Raw genomic sequence first — 19,698 nt, forward strand, 5'->3', positions numbered from 1 at the left:
TGATTAAACGTTCCAATTGTTGGATATCCTAACTCTGTCTGGATTCCAATAGGAAATAAACATCACTTTGCAAGCCAACATAATGTGACTTGCGGCTTGATGTGGCCTGTAAACCAGGAGTTTCAGACCACTGTGTTAGGGTGTAACTAGGCCCTCAAAGGCTTTAAGATATATGTAATGTGTGTCATAATGAGTTTAATTTTAAAGACAACATATTCACTTAGGTGCTCACTTGGTGAAGGCTAGAGTACTCAAAACCATTCAATACAACAATCATGTCTCTGTCGCAAACAAATACAGTCATGAGTGTTAATTATAATTCATTCTAAAAGCAAGGCACTCAACGTATGCAAAAAGGTAGAAACATTTTTTATTCTGTGAACGGCATATTTTTTGGAATTAATTGAATTCCATCTGGTTATTGGGACAGACATGAATGCCATTTTGGACATGCGGACAAATCAAATAAGAACAACTACAATCCACATGTAACAAAGGCTCTCCATCATATACTCTCTGATTACAACCTCATCAATGCCTGGCGAGCACATAATCCTGATGCAAAATAGTACACTTTCTATTCACAGGCATAAATCAACCTCACTAATCAATGTCATACTATTATCTACAACTGTTTTCTTTAATCAAGAAAGATACATAGTAGTTTGTCTGATCACAACACCTACTACTGCCAGTGACACATTTCAGAATCTCCTAATTGTAAGTAGGCCTTCAAAGATAGGCATAAGGCCTTATGATATACTGTAGATATGAGAATTAATAAAGGGAGAAGATTACAATCATGAAAAAGAAAGCAAATAGAGCAGGTCGTGATGAAAATTAGAGCAACATCTAGGCCTATCTACAGAATGTACACATGTAAGATGCAGAGGATACAGAGGGTTTTATATCTATGGAAGGCCCAGCTCATGACCACATCCTGTTCAGCTCACAGTTCTTTCTGGTAGGGAGAGGAGGGTGCCTTCTGGGCGTCAAAATGTGATCTTGTCATACAGAGTCTGCGGCTACATGTGACAGATAATCAAGAAGAAACTGTTTCAGCATCAAGAAAGGTAGTGACTCTTCTCAAAGTAGACTACATAGTCTTCCATTCAATCACAGGCATTTTACCATTATGATCATTTATATCTTACCTTGTTCAATCTTGGGATAACTAGATCATTGACAGTTTCATAGATGGATATTGGATTTACATGACTGTTTGATCTTGTCTGGAATCAAAATACAGCCCATTACAATACAGTACATACAGCTTTAACACATTCAGATAAATAATAATGGCAATGCATACTTACATCGCTACTTCTTGTGTTGTCCATAACATCAGCATATATTGTGTTGTCAGTTAGATCTTCTGTGTTTTATAAGAACAAAATATCAACCAATCAGAAACATTTTATACAGGATATCAACAAACATACCCAGGAATTAAGGAGGGGTCTCACTCTTTTTCTAATTTCTAGCAAATCCCCCCCAAAATCATATCAGCTGAAGAATACTTCTAGAACCACCTGAAATGTCATTTTAAGTATAGTGGAGGCCCCTAAGCTGTACATACCTGTGTTACTTCGGCCCCTGCAGTAGCACACTGCCACTGCTACAGTGAGGATCAGCACCACAGTTCCTCCCACTGTTACTCCGATGTAGATGGTAAACCACACCAGTCCTGTCACATATTGTACAACACACATGATTAGACTATACAATATGATAAAGACTAAATGGCTCTATATCATATACATCCAATGTGAGCACATGCATTACATATTATATTTGACAACATTATCGTATAAGCACACTGACAAGTGTGTGGAAGGGATTATTATGATATCTAGGTACCTGGGGTGGTTGTGTCATTACTACACTTTACTGTTGCAGAGGCAGTTTTCCAACTGACTAGGTTGGAGGCGTTGCACTTTACACTGATGTCTCCCTCTGCTGGTGAGAGAGAGAAGTGAATCTGCTGGGCGTCCCCGTAGATCTCATTGTCTCTCTCCCAGGTATAGGTAATGTTGGAGTAGCAGGACACGTTGCACACCAGCCGTACCGTACAGGAGTGGTTGGCCAATAGCTTGATGTCTGTCTGGATCGCCACCTTGGATATAGGCTCTGACCAACCAGGAGAGAGACAGAGACTCGTAATGAGTCTTCTAAATTAACCCTACCATAGCCATACCACCAGGAGAAAGATGACTTGAACATGTGATGGATATTTAACAAAGCATGGTGAGTAAGGTCAGTATAAAACCACAATACCTGTGTTATAGTTTAAAGATCATCAGGGTTATGGATATAAATAAGAATGATATCAAAATAGGATGCAAAAATGGTGATAACAGCCTACCGTGGACCTTCAGAGTGATGGTCTTACTGTCAATCTGACCTTTGTCCTCTTCGCCTGTCAGTAGAAAATCCCCTGAGTCTTGCAGTGTCAGTTCTCTGACTGTTAAACTGAAGTTTTTGGTGTTCATCTTTAGTCTCCCCTCAAACTGGGATCCAGGTGAATATACAACTTCTGAGTTGAATTCTGCAATATCCTTTCCCATATACTTCCACTCCAAGGATTTGAAATGTCCCCTCTCTAAGCCTGCCAGCAGCTCCACAGAGTCCCCCACTCTCTTGTTGATGATCAGATGAACACCTAAACCTGAAACACACAAATACACACGTTATTCTGACATCAGTCAATGGTTGCACACTATATTACAATGATCTCATTACTGTGTAATTATTCATTTAAGTACGATGTAGCAAGTGATGTAATTACTCATTGTTACACTCTAATACTTGTTACAATGTGACTGTAATACTTGTTACAGTGTGCCTACATGAATATTTACACAATAATACACTACAATGCAAAGTCCTACCTAATCAATAATAGATTATAATGGATTGGATTTATATAGCGCATTTCCAGATTTAATTTATGCTGTATGTGGAACTTTGCATATTTTCACTTTATAGCTATATGTATCTGAGTGTGTGGGTCCTATTTTCACTTCATTAAAGTCCCCTCCTCCCCCACATTCAGTAGAACAGGATGAGATGACAGGAAAAGAGAAGTGGGGTGGATCTGATAAGCCCTCCTCAGCACATAAGTACAACTCCCACTGTGTTTAATGTTTAATTATTCACCAGAAATGCATCATATACTGCATTGACAACATTATAATTACATATCAGTCTGAAGTATTGTTTTATAAACCCTTGCACCAAAAAATGTCAATCATGAATTAAGAAAAAAAATACAGTTACAGTTCATTGATGTATTAAAGACGTAACTGCAGTTATCCTAGTCTGGCAATGTATCATATTATGTAATAGAAACAGTAATTTGATACAGTCCCATATCGCCTTAAGTTTAATGAATGACAGCCATTAGGCACAGGGTCTTAAGATCTGTTGGGTTCTAGAAGTACTGCAACAGCTGCTGACCCAACCACACCATTGGCACTCATTCAAAACTGCAGAATACATTTACGTCATTTAACAGACGCTCTCATCCAGAGCGACTTAGTGAGTGCATACATTTCAGACATTTTTTTCCCGTACTGGTCCCCCGTGGGAGTCGAACCCACAACTCTGGTGTTGCAAACACCATGCTCTACCAACTGAGCCACACATACATCATGATATGTTCCTGACTATAGGTATTATGTGGGTGTTATCAAACAGTAATAAAGCAAACGTTTCGAGATATCCAACCAATCACTGATGACTAGGCATTCTTACAGGCAACACACACCACGTAAAAACCAACAAGGAAGTTAGAGAAAGCTGACAGTTTTCCTTACTTTATCATGCAAGCAAGCACATGCAATAGATCCTGTTTGGGGATGATTCTTCCCTCTTCGTTTCACATTAGAATAAGGAGACTGTTGAAAAGACCCTAAGCAGCCAACTGACTAAAGTCAGTAAGTGTTTATCCATTTAGGCAAGACAGAATGTGTCCTGTTTGGTTCCAAACGCAAAGTGAAAAACTCTCCAACTTCTCGGCCAAGTTTAATAGTGTAGCGGTGAAGGAAAAATGCTCTGTTAGATACATTGGGATGTGAACTGGACCAACACATGACATGCGAACTTGTGGCTCTGAAGGCCATTAGGAATGTTCACTCCAGGACAAAGTTCCTGGATAGAGAGACTATGAGGACCCTGGCAACATCTCTGATACAGGGCCACTATGACTATGCTTGTATCTCATGATTCAGTGGCTTAACAAAAAATCTGAAGGACAAACTTCCAGCGGCCCAAAACAAACTAAAGTGCCAGTTTCCAGACGATCTGGTGGTGGTGCAGATTAAACTGTTGATGGTTTTTGAAGTGATACCTGTCTGGTTATTTTAATTTCATTAGAGACTCTCATAGCCATCACACCAGAGCCAGTGTTGCCAATATGAGACCGCTGCTCTATAGGAGCATGGCTGGAAAAAGCTCTTTCCTTATCGCTGGTGCAGAGGAATGGAATGGTGTACCAAACCATATAAAATCTATCAATACACTAGGGAGTTTTAAGATAAATCTTAAGAAATGGTTTATGTGCAAAATGCTTTAAAACTGTGCAAGTATAATTGTTTCAATGAACGTTACTTGGTAATCTATTTTTCCTCCCTATTGATGAGATGTATTTGAGATGTATTTTGTTTTCATGTTATCTTGTGTACACTGTATTTTTGTTTTATTGTATATTCAAGAGGACCACAATGGGGATACGTTTTTAAACTTGTTTGTGTCATCCTCGTTGATGGTTCTACTGTGTTTAAAATGTTCAAATGAATAAAAATAGTTACAGAACTTACCATAGTGGAGGTTGGAGAGAAGGAGAAGTAGTATTCCCTGTTTTGAGAAGCAGGACATCTCTTTAAGGTGATGACTATTTCCTCTGGCTGTATGTCCTTGTCTTTCACTGTCACTGATGGCTAGCAGTTGACTATCCAAAACACACAGAGAAGATAGAGCAGAGACTTCCTTTTGATGAGGGCTGCTGTTCTATAAAATAATTCCTGTATGTTAGCTGAAAAAGAAGTCACATTCTACCCCTTCACTCAGCTTGAGAGTTAGAAAATGAGGCGTGTTTGTGTTTGGGGTCTGTCACTGTGTTGATCAGTCTGATGATGGTGGTTTTGGAGCATGTGTTTCCTAGCTGCTGCTGGTTGTGTGGTTAATGGTCATGGTGTTTCACAGATACCGGTAGCTTTGTTACTTTATGAGCAGACCACTCAATGTTGCAGAGAAAGAGAAAGGAGGGAGATAGACAGCTTGGGGGAAGAGAGAGTGAGACAGAGAGTGAGATTGAGACAGACAGAGAGAGAAAGAAAGAAAGAGAGCGGGGGAGAGAGAGAGAGGGTTAGAGAGAGCGAGAGAGGGCAAAAATGTTATAACACTGTCCGTGCAGTTTCATCTTGGCTTCATATGCCTGCAGAAGTGTTTGCATGACTTCTTCTGCATGCTCATATGTCAGTGTGACTGAGGGACATTTTCGGAAGGTAATGGGTCCCAGGTTACTGATAGAGGCCCCCCTTCTATGTTTCAGATAACATCTCTTGGTGATGCCACTTCCTGTGACTGTTTCTCAGGAGCAGTGACAATGACCTGGCTGCCAGCTGTCTGTCTAACCACATAGACATAAACACAGACACAGAAACCCCCTAACTGGAACAGTGACCTTCCAGACCATGTGGGACACTGAAAATAGCAGTCAGAGTCATACACCACTAATGCCATTAATCGTTATGACCTGTCTGTAGGATGAGGAAGCAATATGGGAGAACTGGCAGTCATTCGTACGTATGTTACTAGCTCCTCAGAACTCCTGCAGAGTATATGACATCATAAAACTGAGAAGAACTGTTCTTTCCAGGCACACTCTTCCCCCAAAAGTCATTCTGAAAATCTCAATGGGTCTTCAGCTGATGGGGTACGGCTTTTGAACTTTGCTCAGGGAACTTTGCTCATTTAATACATTTACAACAAAACAATTCAATACACAATACAAAGCAGATACAATTGCTGGAGCTACAGATAAGATGCATCTTCATTTCACCATGCCGAGACCATGCCGACTGGTAGTCCATGGATCCGGAAGACATGCTGCACCAGGAGCTGGTCTGTCTCTTTGGCAGAGGGTAGTTTGGGGAGAGGAATGAAGTGGGCGGCTTTGGAAAAACGATCCACCACAGTCAGGATGGCAGTGTTGCCATCAGATGGGGGAATACCCGTGACCAAGTCCAGGGAGATGTGACCAGGGACGGTGAGGGACAGGAAGATGTTGGAGGAGACCAGCCGGAGCTTGTCAAGGAGTCTTGTTTTGTGCATAAAGCGTGCAAGCGGCAACGAATGCAGAGATGTCAGGGACCATGGTAGACCACCAGAAGCGTTGTCGAACAAAAGCCAGGGTTCAACGGGAGCACGGGTGGCAGGCCAGTCTGGATGAGTCAGGCACAAACATCCGGTTATCTTGACCCCTCCCCCCGGATGGGAACTCTGCGCCTCCCGGACATGCTTCCTTATACATCAGCTGAGTGACATCGCCAGGCATGAGTTGGGAAGGATGGTCTCGGTCTCCGAGTTAATAGCCGTGGGGCTATAGCGGTGAGACAGCGCATCCGGCCTGACATTCTTGGATCCCGGCCAATATGAGATGGAGAAGTTGAACCGTGTGAACAGCAGGGCCCATCTAGCTTGCCTGGAGTTGAGGCGTTTCGTGGTGCGGAGATACTCCAAGTTTAAAAGGCAATTACAGATGGCGCCGAAGAACATGGCTGACATTTTACATTCTCCCAACCAATTGTGCAATTTTGTTACTTTTCTTGCTTTTTGTGTAACTTCTTTTTTAACTTATTGTGCACAATTTTGCTGCTACCGCCTCTTATGACCGAAAATAACTTCTGGACATCAGAAAAGTGATTACTCACCGCGGACTGGAAGAAACTTTTTCCTTTAACGAGTCCGATGAGAAGGATATCCTGCTTCACTGGAACAGGCCCAGATCCACACCTTTTGCGTGAAGACGCCGGAAAAGGGACACAGATCGGGGATCCTTCTGAGACTCCGTAGGCGAGCAAATAAACTCCCAATGCCCTCCAATCTTCTTGCTAACGTGCATTAAAATTGATTACCAACTATGAAGATTATGCTACCAATGGGACATTAAAAACTGTAACATCTTATGTTTCACCGAGACGTGGCTGAACGAAGAAACGGACAATATAGAGCTGGCGGGATTTTCCATGCACCAGCAGAACAGAGATGCTACCTCTGGTAAGATGAGGGGTGGGTGAGTGTGTTATTTGTCAATAACAGCTGGTGCGTGATGTCGAATATTAAAGAAATCTCAAGGTATTGCTCGCCTGAGGAAGAGTACCTTATGATTAGCTGTCGACCACACTATCTACCAAGAGAGTTCTCATTTGTATTATTTGTAGACGTCTATTTACCACCACAAAGCGAAGCTGGCACTAAGACCGCTCTCAACCAACTCAAGGCCATAAGCAAAAGAAGAAAATGCTCACCCACCCAGAAGCAGCGCTCCTAGTGGCCGGGGACTTTAATGCAGGCAAACTTAAATCAGTTTTACCAAATTTTTACCAGCATGTCACATGTGCAACCAGGGAAAAAAATCCTAGACCACCTTTACTCCACACACAGAGCTGCACAAAGCTCTCCCCCACCCTCCATTTGGCAAATCTGACCACAATTACATCCTCCTGATTCCTGCTTACAAGCAAAAACTAAAGCAGGAAGTACCAGTGACTCGCTCAATACAGAAGTGGTCAGATGATGCGGATGCTACAGGATTGTTCTGCTAGCACAGACTGGAAAATGTTCCGGGATTCATCCAATGGCATTGAGGAATACATCACCTCAGTCATTGGCTTCATCAATAAGTGCATCGATGACGTCATCCCCACAGTGACTGTACGTACATATCCCAACAGGAAGCCATGGATTATAGGCAACATCCGTATTGAGCTAAAGGCTAAGGCTACAGCTTTTAAGTAGCGGGAGACGAATCCGGATGCTTATAAGAAATCCCATTACGCCCTCAGATGAACCATCAAACAAGCAAAGAGTCAATAAAGGATTAAGATTGAATCCTACTACACCGGCTCTGACGCTTGTCGGATGTGGCAGGGCTTGAAAACTATTACGGACTACCAAGGGAAACCCAGATGCGAGCTGCCCATTGACGCAAGCCTAATAGATGAGCTAAATGCCTTTTATGCTCGCAACGAGCGTTGAAGCATGCATGAGAGCACCAGCTGTTCGGGATTACTGTGATAACGCTCTAAGTAGCCGATGTGAACAAAACCTTTAAACAGGTCAACATTCACAAAGCCGCTGGGCCAGACGGGTTTCCAGGACGTGTACTCAAAGCATGCGTGGACCAACTGTAAGGTGTCTTCACTGACATTTCCAACCTCTCCCTGTCTGAGTCTGTAATACCTACATGTTTCAAGCAGACCACCATAGTCCCTGTGCCCAAAGAAGCGAAGGTAACATGCCTAAATAACCGCCCCATAGCACTCTCATTGGTAGCCATGAAGTGCCTTGAAATGCTGGTCATGGCTCACATCAACAGCATCCTCCCGGACACCCTAGACCCACTCCAATTCGCATACCGCCCCAACAGATGACGCAATCTCAATCGCACTCCACACTACCCTTTCTCACCTGGACAAAAGGAACACCTATGTGAGAATGCTGTTCATCGACTAAGAGCTCAGCGTTCAACACCATAGTGCCCACGAAGCTCATCACTAAGCTAAGGATTCTGGGACTAACCACCTCCATCTGCAACTGGATCCTGGACTTCCTGACGGGCCGCCACCAGGTGGTAAGAGAAGGCACCAACACGTCTGCCACGCTGATCCTTAACACTGGGGCCCCTCAGGGGTGTGTACTTAGTTCCATCCTGTATTCCCTGTTCACCCATGACTGTGTGGGCAAACACGACTCCAAAACCATCATTAAGTTTGCTGACGACACAACAGTGGTAGGCCTGATCACCGACAACAATGACAAGGCCTATAGGCTGGAGGTCAGAGAACTGGCGTTGTGGTGCCAGGACAACAACCTCTTCCTCAACGTGATCAAGACAAATGAGATGATCATGGAATACAGGAAAAAGCGGGCCGATCAGGCCCCCCATTAACATCGACGGGGCTGTAGTGGATCGAGAGTTTCAAGTTCCTTGGTGTCCACATCACCAATGAACTATCATGGTCCAAACATACCAAGACAGTCGTGAAGAGGGCACGACAAAAGCTTTCCCCCCTCAGGAGACTGAAAAGATTTGGCATGGGTCCCCAGATCCTCAAAAGGTTCTACAGCTGCACCATCGAGAGCATCCTGACCTGTTGCATCACTGCCTGGTATGGCAACTGCTCGGCATCTGACCGTAAGGTGCTACAGAGGGTAGTGTGAACGGCCCAGTACATCACTGGTGCCAAGCTTCCTGCCATCCAGGACCTATGTAATAGGCGGTGTCAGAGGAAAGCCCATAAAATTGTCAGAGACACCAGTCACCCAAGTTATAGACTGTTATCTCTGCTATCACATGGGAAGTGGTACCGGAGCACCAAGTCTGGGACCAAAAGGCTCCTCAACAGCTTCTACCTCCAAGCCATTAGACTGATGAACAATTCACAAATATCGCAACCGGACAATTTACATTGACACCCCCCCCCCCTCTTGTACACTGCTGCTTCTCGTTTGTTTGTTACCTATGCATAGTCACTTTGCCCCCACCTACATGTACAGATTACCTCAACTAGCCTGTACACTGACTCGGTTCCGGTGACCCCGGTATATAGCCTCGTTATTGTTATTCTTATTGTGATACTTTTTATTTTAGCCTACTTGGAAAAAAAATATTCTTCTTGAACTGCACAGTTGGTTAAGGGCTTGTAAGTAAGCATTTGACGGTAAAGTCTACACTTGTTGTATTCGGCGCATGTGGCAAATAAAGTTTGATTTGATTTTTGTAGTCGGTACATCCAATGAACGAATGAGCCGACCCTTGAGGCCAGTGCCTAAATTCCGCCAAAGCCATCTTTACTGCGAGAAGCTCACGATTCCCTACATCGTAATTTCTCTCTGTGGCGTTGAGGGGGTGGGAGAAGAAGGTGCAAAGATGTAGCTTTAGGTCCAGGGCAGAACGCTGGGACAGGACCGCACCCACTCCTACATCAGAAGCATCGGCCTCCACCATGATCTGACAGGAAGGGTCAGCATGAACCAAGATGGGACGAGTGGTGAAGTGTCAGGGGACCACGTGAATGGAACCTTGGGAGAGGTGAGTGCTGACAGGGGGGAAGCCAGGGTGACGATAAGTTGGTAAACCCCAGGAAACTTTGCATCTGCACCCTGGATGTAGGCTGGGGCCAATTTACTACCACTCTCACCTTCCCGGGATCCATCTAGACACTCCCAGCGGGGATGATGTATCCCAGAAAGGGGATGGTGTAGCAATGCAACTCACACTTCTATGCCTTAACAGCTAACAGCTGATTCTCCAGGGGGCGTTGAAGAACCTGTCGGACATGGAGCACATGTTCTTGGGGGGAGTGGGAGAAGACGAGGATGTCATCAATGTAAACGAAGACGAACCGGTTCAACATGCCGCGGAGAACATCATTTACCAGAGCCTGGAACACAGCAGGGGCATTAGTGAGGCCAAATGGCATGACCAAATACTCGTAGTGGCTACTGGCCATGCTGAAGGTGATCTTCCACTCATCCCCTTCCTGTATCCGCATTTGGTGGTAGGCGTTCTGTAGATCCAGCTCGGAAAACATGGTGGCCCCCTGGAGCGGCTCGAAGTCCGAGGAGATGAGAGGTAGCGGATAGCGGTTCTTCACCGTTATTTCATTGAGTCCCCAGTAGTCGATGCACGGGCTCAGGGTCTTGTCCTTCTTCTCCACAAAGAAGAACCCTGTGCCAGCGGGACCAGACAATGGATGGATAAACCTGCAGCTAGGTAGTCCCCAATGTAGGTCTCCATAGCCTTGGTCTCCGGTCTCGACAGCGAGTACAGTCGTCCCCCGGCGCGCAGGGTTGCTAGGGATATGGTCAATCCCACAGTCATATGGTCAGTGCGGTGGGAGCGAAGTGGCCCGTGCCTTGTTGAACACCTCCCTAAGGTCCTGGTACTCCGCGGGAATGACGGAGAGGTCCGGGGGACCTTCCAAGCCCCAGGAAGATTTCCCGGGGCAGGTTGCGCTGACTTCAGACAATGGGCATGGCATCGCGGTTCCAGCCCATGATGGTACCAGTAGACCAGCTGAGAGACTTGAGCAGAAATTGAATAGTCTCACTGTGATTCCCTGACACAGGGAGTGATATGAGTGACCCGGCCAATGGAGCACACGTCCAGCGCTCTAACATCTATGGGAATGGAGAGAGGCTGAGTGGGGCTGTTCAGCTCGGAAGCCAGGGTAGCGTCCAAAAAGCTCTCATAGACCCCAGTCAATGAGGACCCGGAGAGATTTAGACTGATATCCCCACAGCAGAATGTCATGAAAAGGGGTGCGAGCAAGGAAAGCTGAAAAGTTCTCCATATGGCCCACCGGAGTACTCGCCCCTACCGGTGAGCCTGGTCTTTTTAAAGGACAAGAAGACACAAAATGACCAAGTGTCCCGCAATACAGACAACTCTTAGTGTTGATCCTGTATTGCCATTCCGCTGGCGACCGCCCAGCTCTGCTTAGATGCATAGGCTCAGAAAGCGGTGACTCAGCTAACTTTGGCGACTCTCCAGGGAAGTCGGGAAGCCTCGGTTCTATCGGCAACGGGACCGTCGGGGACTTCCGGGATGACTCTGAGATACGGTGGAATCCCTGGACGTGCGAGTGAAATCGAATTTCCTCTCCCTCCGTCATTCCCGTAATTGCCCACTGACTCGGATGGTCAAAGCGATGAGAGAATCGAGATCCTTAGGTAACTCCCGAGCAGCAAGCTCATCCTTGACCTCCTCCGAGACACCGTGCAGGAACATATAGAACAGCGCTTCCTGGTTCCAAGCACTCTCCGCTGCCAACATGAAGAAATCCAACACATAGTCTGCCACACTGAAGGGAGTCCTGCCAAAGCTGGATTTGCTACTGGGCAGCTTCTCTCCTAGAGAACGGGGCATCAAAAACCACTTCTTCACCTCTCCCACGAACCCCTCCAGACTAACGCATACAGCCGGCTGTTGTTCCCATACTGCGGTGGCCCAGGTGAGAGCCCTCCCGGACATCAGCGTAATGAGGTAGGCTATCTTGGAGCAATCCGAGGGGAAGGAGAAGGGCTGAAGCTCGAAGAAGAGGGCACGCTAAGCTAGAAACGCCTGACAGGTGCTCGGCTCTCCATTGAAGCGTTCCGGGGGAGGTAAGCGGGGCTCCCGAGAAGGTGGAGTGACCGATGAGATGACGCTTTTAACTTGTTATGTCTTGGGAGCGGTATTTCGACATCTGGATGAGAAGCGTGCCCAAAGTAAACTGCCTGTTACTCAGGCCCAGAAGCTAGGATATGCATATAATTCGTAGATTTGGATAGAATCCACTCGAAAGTTTCCAAAACTGTTAAAATAATGTCTGAGTTTAACAGAACTGATATGGCAGGCGAAAACCTGAGGAAAATCCATCCAGGAAGTGGGATATTTTTGATGTGTGTAGTTTTCAATTGAATGCCTACACAGTATGCAATGGGTTAGGACCCAGATTGCAGTTCCTGTGGCTTCCACCAAATGTCAACAGTCTTTAGACATTGTTTCATGCTTGTTTTCTGAAAAATTAGGAAGAATGAGACCATTTTGTAAGTGGACTGTAGAATGAAGTAGAGTTGGTTTGCGCGCTATTGTCCGGTTGAAATATTATCGATTATTCAGACAATAGACAACTTGGGGATTAATTATAAACATCAATTAGGTTGTAAAAAAAGGATGATCGAGCAGTAGTGAGGGCTCTTCGATATTGCACGGTACTGTCTTTCCAAGCTAGTCGGAAGATGTTTTGTGGAGCGCCATTTCCTTTCCAATATTCTGGAAGCTTGCGTCAGGGCTCGGGTATTTTCTGTATACCAGGTGTCACATCCTGACCAGTAAAGGGGTCATTTTGTTATTGTAGTTGGTCAGGACGTGGCAGGGGTGTGTTTGTTTTGTGTGTTTCGGGGTTTTTGGTTTATGTTCTATGTTTTCTATTTCTATGTGGGTTTTCTAGTTTGTCTATTTCTATGTTAGTTTTGGTAACGACCTCCAATTAGAAGCAGCTGGTTGTTGTTGCTTCTAATTGGAGGCCATATTTAAGTTGGTTTATTTTCTCTTGTGTTTGTGGGTGGTTGTTTCTTTGTATAGCTGTGTAGCCTTACAGGACTGTCGTTCGTGTTCTTGTTTTGTTTAGTGTTCACGTTTATAAAAATATAAGTATGGACACTTACCACGCTGCGTATTGGTCCGATATTTCTTACTCCTCAGAAGACGAAGCTTATGACACCAGGGAGCAATTTTATTTTTGTTTTTAGCGATGCGACTACATCTAGGGTATTACACAAGTTTAAATTTAGATCCTCAGTTAGGTGGTTAACTGATATTTGTATTCCGATGTCCTTGGGTAGGTGGAGGGAGTCTGGAAGGGCATCTAGGAATCTTGTGGTTGTCAGAGAATTTATAGCACAGCGTTTGATGATCCTTGGTTGGGGTCTGAGCAGATTATTTGTTGCGATTGCAAATGTTATAAAATGGTGGTCCGATAATCCAGGATTATTTAGACCCACAATATTTATTCCACAGGACAAAACTAGATCCAGGGTATGACTGTGGCAATGAGTAGGTCCAGAGACATGTTGGACAAAACCCATTGTGTCGATGATGGCTCCGAAGGCCTTTTGGAGTGGATCTGTGGACTTTTCCATGTGAATATTAAAGTCACCAAAAATTTGAATATTATCTGCCATGACTACAAGGTCCGATAGGAATTCAGGGAACTCAGTGAGGAACGCTGTATACGGCCCAGGAGGCCTGTAAACAGTAGATATAAAAAGGGATTGAGTATGTTCCATAGATTTAATGACAGAAGCTCAAAAGACAAAAATGCAGTTCTTATTATTTTTTTTAATTGAAATTTGCAGTCGTAAATGTTAGCAACACCTCTGCCTTTACGGGATGCGCGGGGGATATGGTCACTATTGTATCCAGGAGGAGAGGCCTCATTTAACACAGTAAATTCATCAGGCTTGAACCATGTTTCAGTCAGGCCAATCACATCAAGATTATGATCAGTGATTAGTTCATTGACTATGACTACCTTGGAAGTGAGGAATCTAACATTAAGTAGCCCTATTTTGAAATGTGAGATCACAATCTCTTTCAATAATGACAGGAATGGAGGAGGTCTTTATTCCAGTGAGATTGCTAAAGCGAACACTGCCATGTTTAGTTTTGCTCAACCTAGATTGAGGCACAGACACGGTCTCAATGGGGATAGCTGAGCATCATTGTCTGACTGTGCTAGTGGCAGACTTCACTAAGCTGGCAGGCTGGCTAACAGCTTGCTGTCTGGCCTGCACCCTATCTCATTGTGAAGCTAGAGGAGTTAGAGCACTGTCTATGTTAATAGATAAGATGAAAGCACCCCTCCAGCTAAAATGGAATCCGTCAATCCTCAGCAGGCCAAATTCTATCTTTTTGTTTTCAACCAGCGATTGAGTTGTGAGACTCTGCTGAGGAGCTCTTCACTCCCCCCAACTGGGAGGGGGCCATTGGTCACATAGCAACAACATAACCCCTCAGTCTACTGGGTCTGCCCTCTTATTCCTTCCTCTCTCTATGTTATCATAATAATACAGACATGGACCACTTCTGTATTGGTTCATATCAGTAGAAATCAAATCTAAATGTGGTTTACAGCAATATGGTGCATAGAGATTTTGTTAGAAAGTGTTGCTTTACATAATAAGAAGTGTATAGGAATGTTCAACATGTAAATGCATCGTTTCAACTCAGCAATACAGCCAGTAAAAGGAATATGTCCTTAAATGAAATTATATTTCAAAGAAATACAGTGACGTGGGGAATCATCACTTTATATGTTTTTGACATATGAGAATTAATACAACATAAATGAATACTACATACAAGGAAATAGTTAGCTAACAATATTCAAAATACAGATAAATACATTAATCATACTCACAGAGTAGCACATAAAGTGAAGTGTGCTCCATTCTGAGCCGGTGGTAAGTGACTGTCGACACCAGCGTGTCCTTGGGACCCCTACATTTCCTGTTGCACGAATGGGGCTTTGACAGAATTCGAAAGGTACAGATGCTTAAAGAGAAACAGAAAAAAATAGCATCTGATGTCATGTTCATCTCTACACAACTTAATCTTACTATAAAAGGAATCAACATTCTGTTCTTGAGCTACAGCACAAACAAGGTAGGTCTGTCAACTGTTCAAAGTAATAACCCAGCAATGTAGTGATCACAGTGACAGATTGAATGTAAAAGAGAAATTAAAAAGTGAACTATACAATATGTATGCTGAAATAACATTGTCAATGTTCTCTCTGTAAATGACATAATCCCTGCACACCTTTTCATGTGTACTCATCAGCCCAACAACTAGGTTTTCACAGGTTTTTGCATGACTACAACCATATCTCTATTTGACAGGTTCCCACAGCGCCTTCCTTCACAAAACCACTCTGCTAAATTTGAAGAGAGTAAACCATGACCACTAAACTATGACAAACAGGTGACCTAATGTGAAGTTCCTTAGCCTTTAAATTTCCTACAATGTTCACTGGAAAAAGTCAAACTTAACCAATTGCTTAATTAGTGTTATTATGCAAGTTGAGTGGACTTAAAAAGGACACGAATTTGAGCCAAAGTGTTAGTGTCTTTAGTAAGCAAACTCTGCTTGAAGTCAGTTGTATTTGAACAAGCTTGTTGAGTAAAATTACAAATTAATGTTTGCTCAAAATAACTCAAAACCACACCAAACATTATCATCGTTATTATTCCAGCATGATCTCTTGCTTGTTGATTTTCAGAATGCTTTGTTTCAATATCTGTGAATTTGCATGTACTTTAGAAAAAATGCATGTTATCTATGTGTGTGTAGCATAAGATTAATCAACGAATCAAACTAATCCAATCTGTTAGTAGTTCGACTTATTTCCCACTTTACTGTTATGGCTGTTCCAGTTAATATGATTTAATATGATTTAGTCTCAGTAATCAATCTTCCCTACCCTAACAGTCATTCTGAATGCAGGTTGCGTGTGAATAAAAGCTCCAATTATTGGATATCCTAACTCTGTCTGGATTCCAATAGGAAATAAACATCACTTTGCAAGTCAACATAATGTGACTTGCAGGCTTGATGTGGCCTGTAAACCAGGAGTTTCAGACCACTGTGTTAGGGTGTAGCTAGGCCCTCAAAGGCTTTAAGATATATGTAATGTGTGTCATAATGAGTTTAATTTTAAAGACAACATATTCACTTAGGTACTCACTTGGTGAAGGCTAGAGTACTCAAAACCATTCAATACAACAATCTGTCGCAAACAAATACAGTCATGAGTGTTAATTATAATTCACTCTAAAAGCAAGGCACTCAACGTATGCAAAAAGGTAGAAACATTTTTCATTCTGTGAACGGCATATTTTTTGGAATTAATTGAATTCCATCTGGTTATTGGAACAGACATGAATGCCATTTTGGACATGCGGACAAATCAAATAAGAACAACTACAATCCACATGTAACGAAGTCTCTCCATCATATACTCTCTGATTACAACCTCATCAATGCCTGGCGAGCACATAATCCTAATGAAAAAGAGTACACTTTCTACTCACAGGCATAAATCAACCTCACTAATCAATGTTATACTATTTTGTACAATTATTTTCTTTAATCTAGAAAATAGAAATTTGACATATGAGCTTGTCTGATCACAACACCTACTACTGCCTATTACACATTTCAGAATCTCCTAATTGTAACTAGGCCCTCAAAGAAAGGCGTAAGGCTTTATGATATATTGTAGATATGAGAATCAATAAAGGGTGAAGGAAATAAATGTAAGCAAATAGTGTAGGTCGTGATGAAATTCAACAGTAACATCTCAGCCTATTTACGGAATATAGACGTGTAAGATGCAGAGCATGCAGAGGCCATATCTATGGAAGGCCCAGCCTATGACCACATCCTGTTCAGCTCAAAGTACTTTCTGGTAGGGAGACTGGGGGGCTTCTGGGCGTCCAAATGTGATCTTGTCACACAGAGTCTGCGGCTACATGTGACAGATAATCAAGAAGAAACTGTTTTAGCATCAAGAAAGGTAGTGACTATTCTCAAAGTAGACTACATAGTCTTCCATTCAATCACAGACATTTTACCATTATGACCATTTACATCTTACCTTGTTCAAACCTGGGATAACCAGATCATTGACAGTTTCATAGATGGATATTGGGTTTATATGACTGTTTGATCTTGTCTGGAATCAAAATACAGCCCTTTAAAATACTGCACATACAGATTCCACACATTCAGATAAATAATAATGGCAATGCATACTTACATCTCTAATTCTTGTGTTGTCCATAACATTAGCATATATTGTGTTGTCAGTTAGATCTTCTGTGTTTTATAAGAACAAAAAATCAACCCATCAGATACATTTTATACAGAATATCAACAAACATACCAAGGAATTAATGAGGGGTCTCACACTTTTTCTAATTTCTAGCAAATCCCCCAAAAAATCAGCTGAAGAAAACTTCTAGAACCACCTGAAATGTCACTTTAAGTGTAGTGGAGACCCCTAAGCTGTACATACCTGTGTTACTTCGGCCCCTGCAGTAGCACACTGCCACTGCTACAGTGAGGATCAGCACCACAGCTCCTCCTACTGATACTCTGATGTAGATGGTAAACCACACCAGTCCTGTCACATATTGTACAACACACATGATTAGACTATACAATATGATAAAGACTAAATGGCTCTATATCATATACATCCAATGTAATCACATGCGTTACATATTATGTTTGACCACATAAGCGTATAAGCACACTGAAAAGTGTATAGAAGGGATTATTATATTATCTAGGTACCTGTGGTGGTTGTGTGATTACTACACTTTACTGTCATAGAGGCAGTTTTCCAACTGACTAGGTTGGAGGCGTTGCACTTTACACTGATGTTTAACTCTACTGGTGAGAGAGAGAAGTGAATCTGCTGGGCGTCCCCGTAGATCTCATTGTCTCTCTCCCAGGTGTAGGTCATGTTGGAGTAGCAGGACACGTTGCACACCAGCCGTACCGTACAGGAGTGGTTGGCCAATAGCTTGATGTCTAAATGAATCCTACCATAGCCATACCACCAGGAGAAAAACGACTTGAAAATGTGATGGGTATTTAACAAAGCATGGTGAGTCAGGTCAGTGTAAAACCACAAAATCGGTGTTATAGTGTAAACATCAGCTATGGTTATGGATATAAATAAGAATGATATCAAAATAGGATGCAAAAATGGTGATAACAGCCTACCGTGGACCTTCAGAGTGATGGTCTTACTGCCAATCTGACCTCCTGTAAGTAGAAAATCTTGCAGTGTCAGTTCTTTGACTGTTAAACTGAAGTTTTTGGTGTTCATCTTTAGTCTCCCCTCGAACTGGGATCCAGGTGAATATACAACTTCTGAGTTTAATTCTTTAATATCCTTTCCCATATACTTCCACTCCAAGGATTTGAAATGTCCCCTCTCTAAGCCTGCCAGCAGCTCCACGGAGTCCCCCACTCTCTTGTTGATGATCAGAGGAACACCTAAACCTGAAACACACAAATACATACGTTATAAAGGGTAAATAAAATAAAAAATAAAACAATTCTGACATCAATGAGTGGTTGCACACTATATTACATTGATCTTATTACTGTGTAATTATTCATGTAGTATGATGTAGCAAGTGATGTAATTTCTCATTGTTACACTCTTGCTACAGTGTGACTGTAATACTTGTTACAGTGTGCCTATATGAATAATTATACAATAATAAACTGCAATGCAAGGTCCTACCTAATCAATAATAGATTATAATGGATTGGATTCATATAGGTCATTTCCAGGTTTCATTTATGCTGTACGTGGCACTTTACATATTTTCACTTTATATCTTTACGTATCTGAGTGTGTTGGTGCTTTTTCACTTCATTAAAGTCCACTCCTCCCCCACATTCAGTAGAACAGGATGAGATGACAGCAAAAGAGAAGTGGTGGTAGATCTGATAACCCCACCTCAGCTCACAAGTACAAATACCACTGTGTTTAATGTGTAATTATTCACCAGAAATGCATCATATACTGCATGGGCAACATTATAGTATCAGTCTGAAGTAATATTTTATAAACCCTTACACCAAAAAATGTCAGTAATGAAAAAATACAGTTACAGTTCATTGAAGAATTTAAGACATAACTGCAGTTATCCTAGTCTGACAATGTATCATATTATGTAATAGAAAAAATAATTTCATACAGTCCCATATCGTCATAAATTTAATGAATGACAGTTTTTAGGCACAGGGTCTTAAGATCTGTTGCGTTCTAGAAGCACTGCAACAGCTGCTGACCCAACCACACCATTGGCACTCATTCAAAACTGCAGAATACACACATC

At 42.8% G+C, this 19,698-nt stretch overlaps 1 protein-coding gene across 1 annotated transcript; it reads right to left on the minus strand.

The window, feature by feature from the left end:
• Positions 1-348: 348 nt before the first annotated feature.
• LOC106609013 (SLAM family member 8-like) lies at positions 349-18,397 on the minus strand. Its single transcript, XM_082977528.1, has 10 exons — positions 18,134-18,397; positions 17,853-17,960; positions 15,195-17,653; positions 4,821-4,951; positions 2,366-2,668; positions 1,861-2,130; positions 1,580-1,687; positions 1,317-1,375; positions 1,155-1,232; positions 349-1,025 (listed from the first exon to the last, which is right to left on the minus strand). The coding sequence occupies exons 4-10, from the start codon at positions 4,876-4,878 to the stop codon at positions 993-995; spliced, it is 909 nt and encodes a 302-aa protein (XP_082833654.1). The 5' UTR covers positions 4,879-4,951; positions 15,195-17,653; positions 17,853-17,960; positions 18,134-18,397; the 3' UTR covers positions 349-992.
• Positions 18,398-19,698: the final 1,301 nt, after the last annotated feature.

The sequence above is a fragment of the Salmo salar genome, chromosome 07 (assembly GCF_965601325.2).
Source record: "Salmo salar chromosome 07, fSalSal1, whole genome shotgun sequence".
NCBI lineage: Eukaryota > Metazoa > Chordata > Actinopteri > Salmoniformes > Salmonidae > Salmo > Salmo salar.

Excerpts from the sequence above, each read along its gene's own strand:
- LOC106609013 (XM_082977528.1), bottom strand. The coding sequence starts at position 4,878 with ATGTCCTGCTTCTCAAAACAGGGAATACTACTTCTCCTTCTCTCCAAC. Across the intron at positions 2,131-2,365 it reads CATCACTCTGAAGGTCCACG|AGCCTATATCCAAGGTGGCG; the intron begins GTAGGCTGTTAT and ends CTGGTTGGTCAG. Across the intron at positions 1,376-1,579 it reads CAGGGGCCGAAGTAACACAG|AAGATCTAACTGACAACACA; the intron begins GTATGTACAGCT and ends TATAAAACACAG.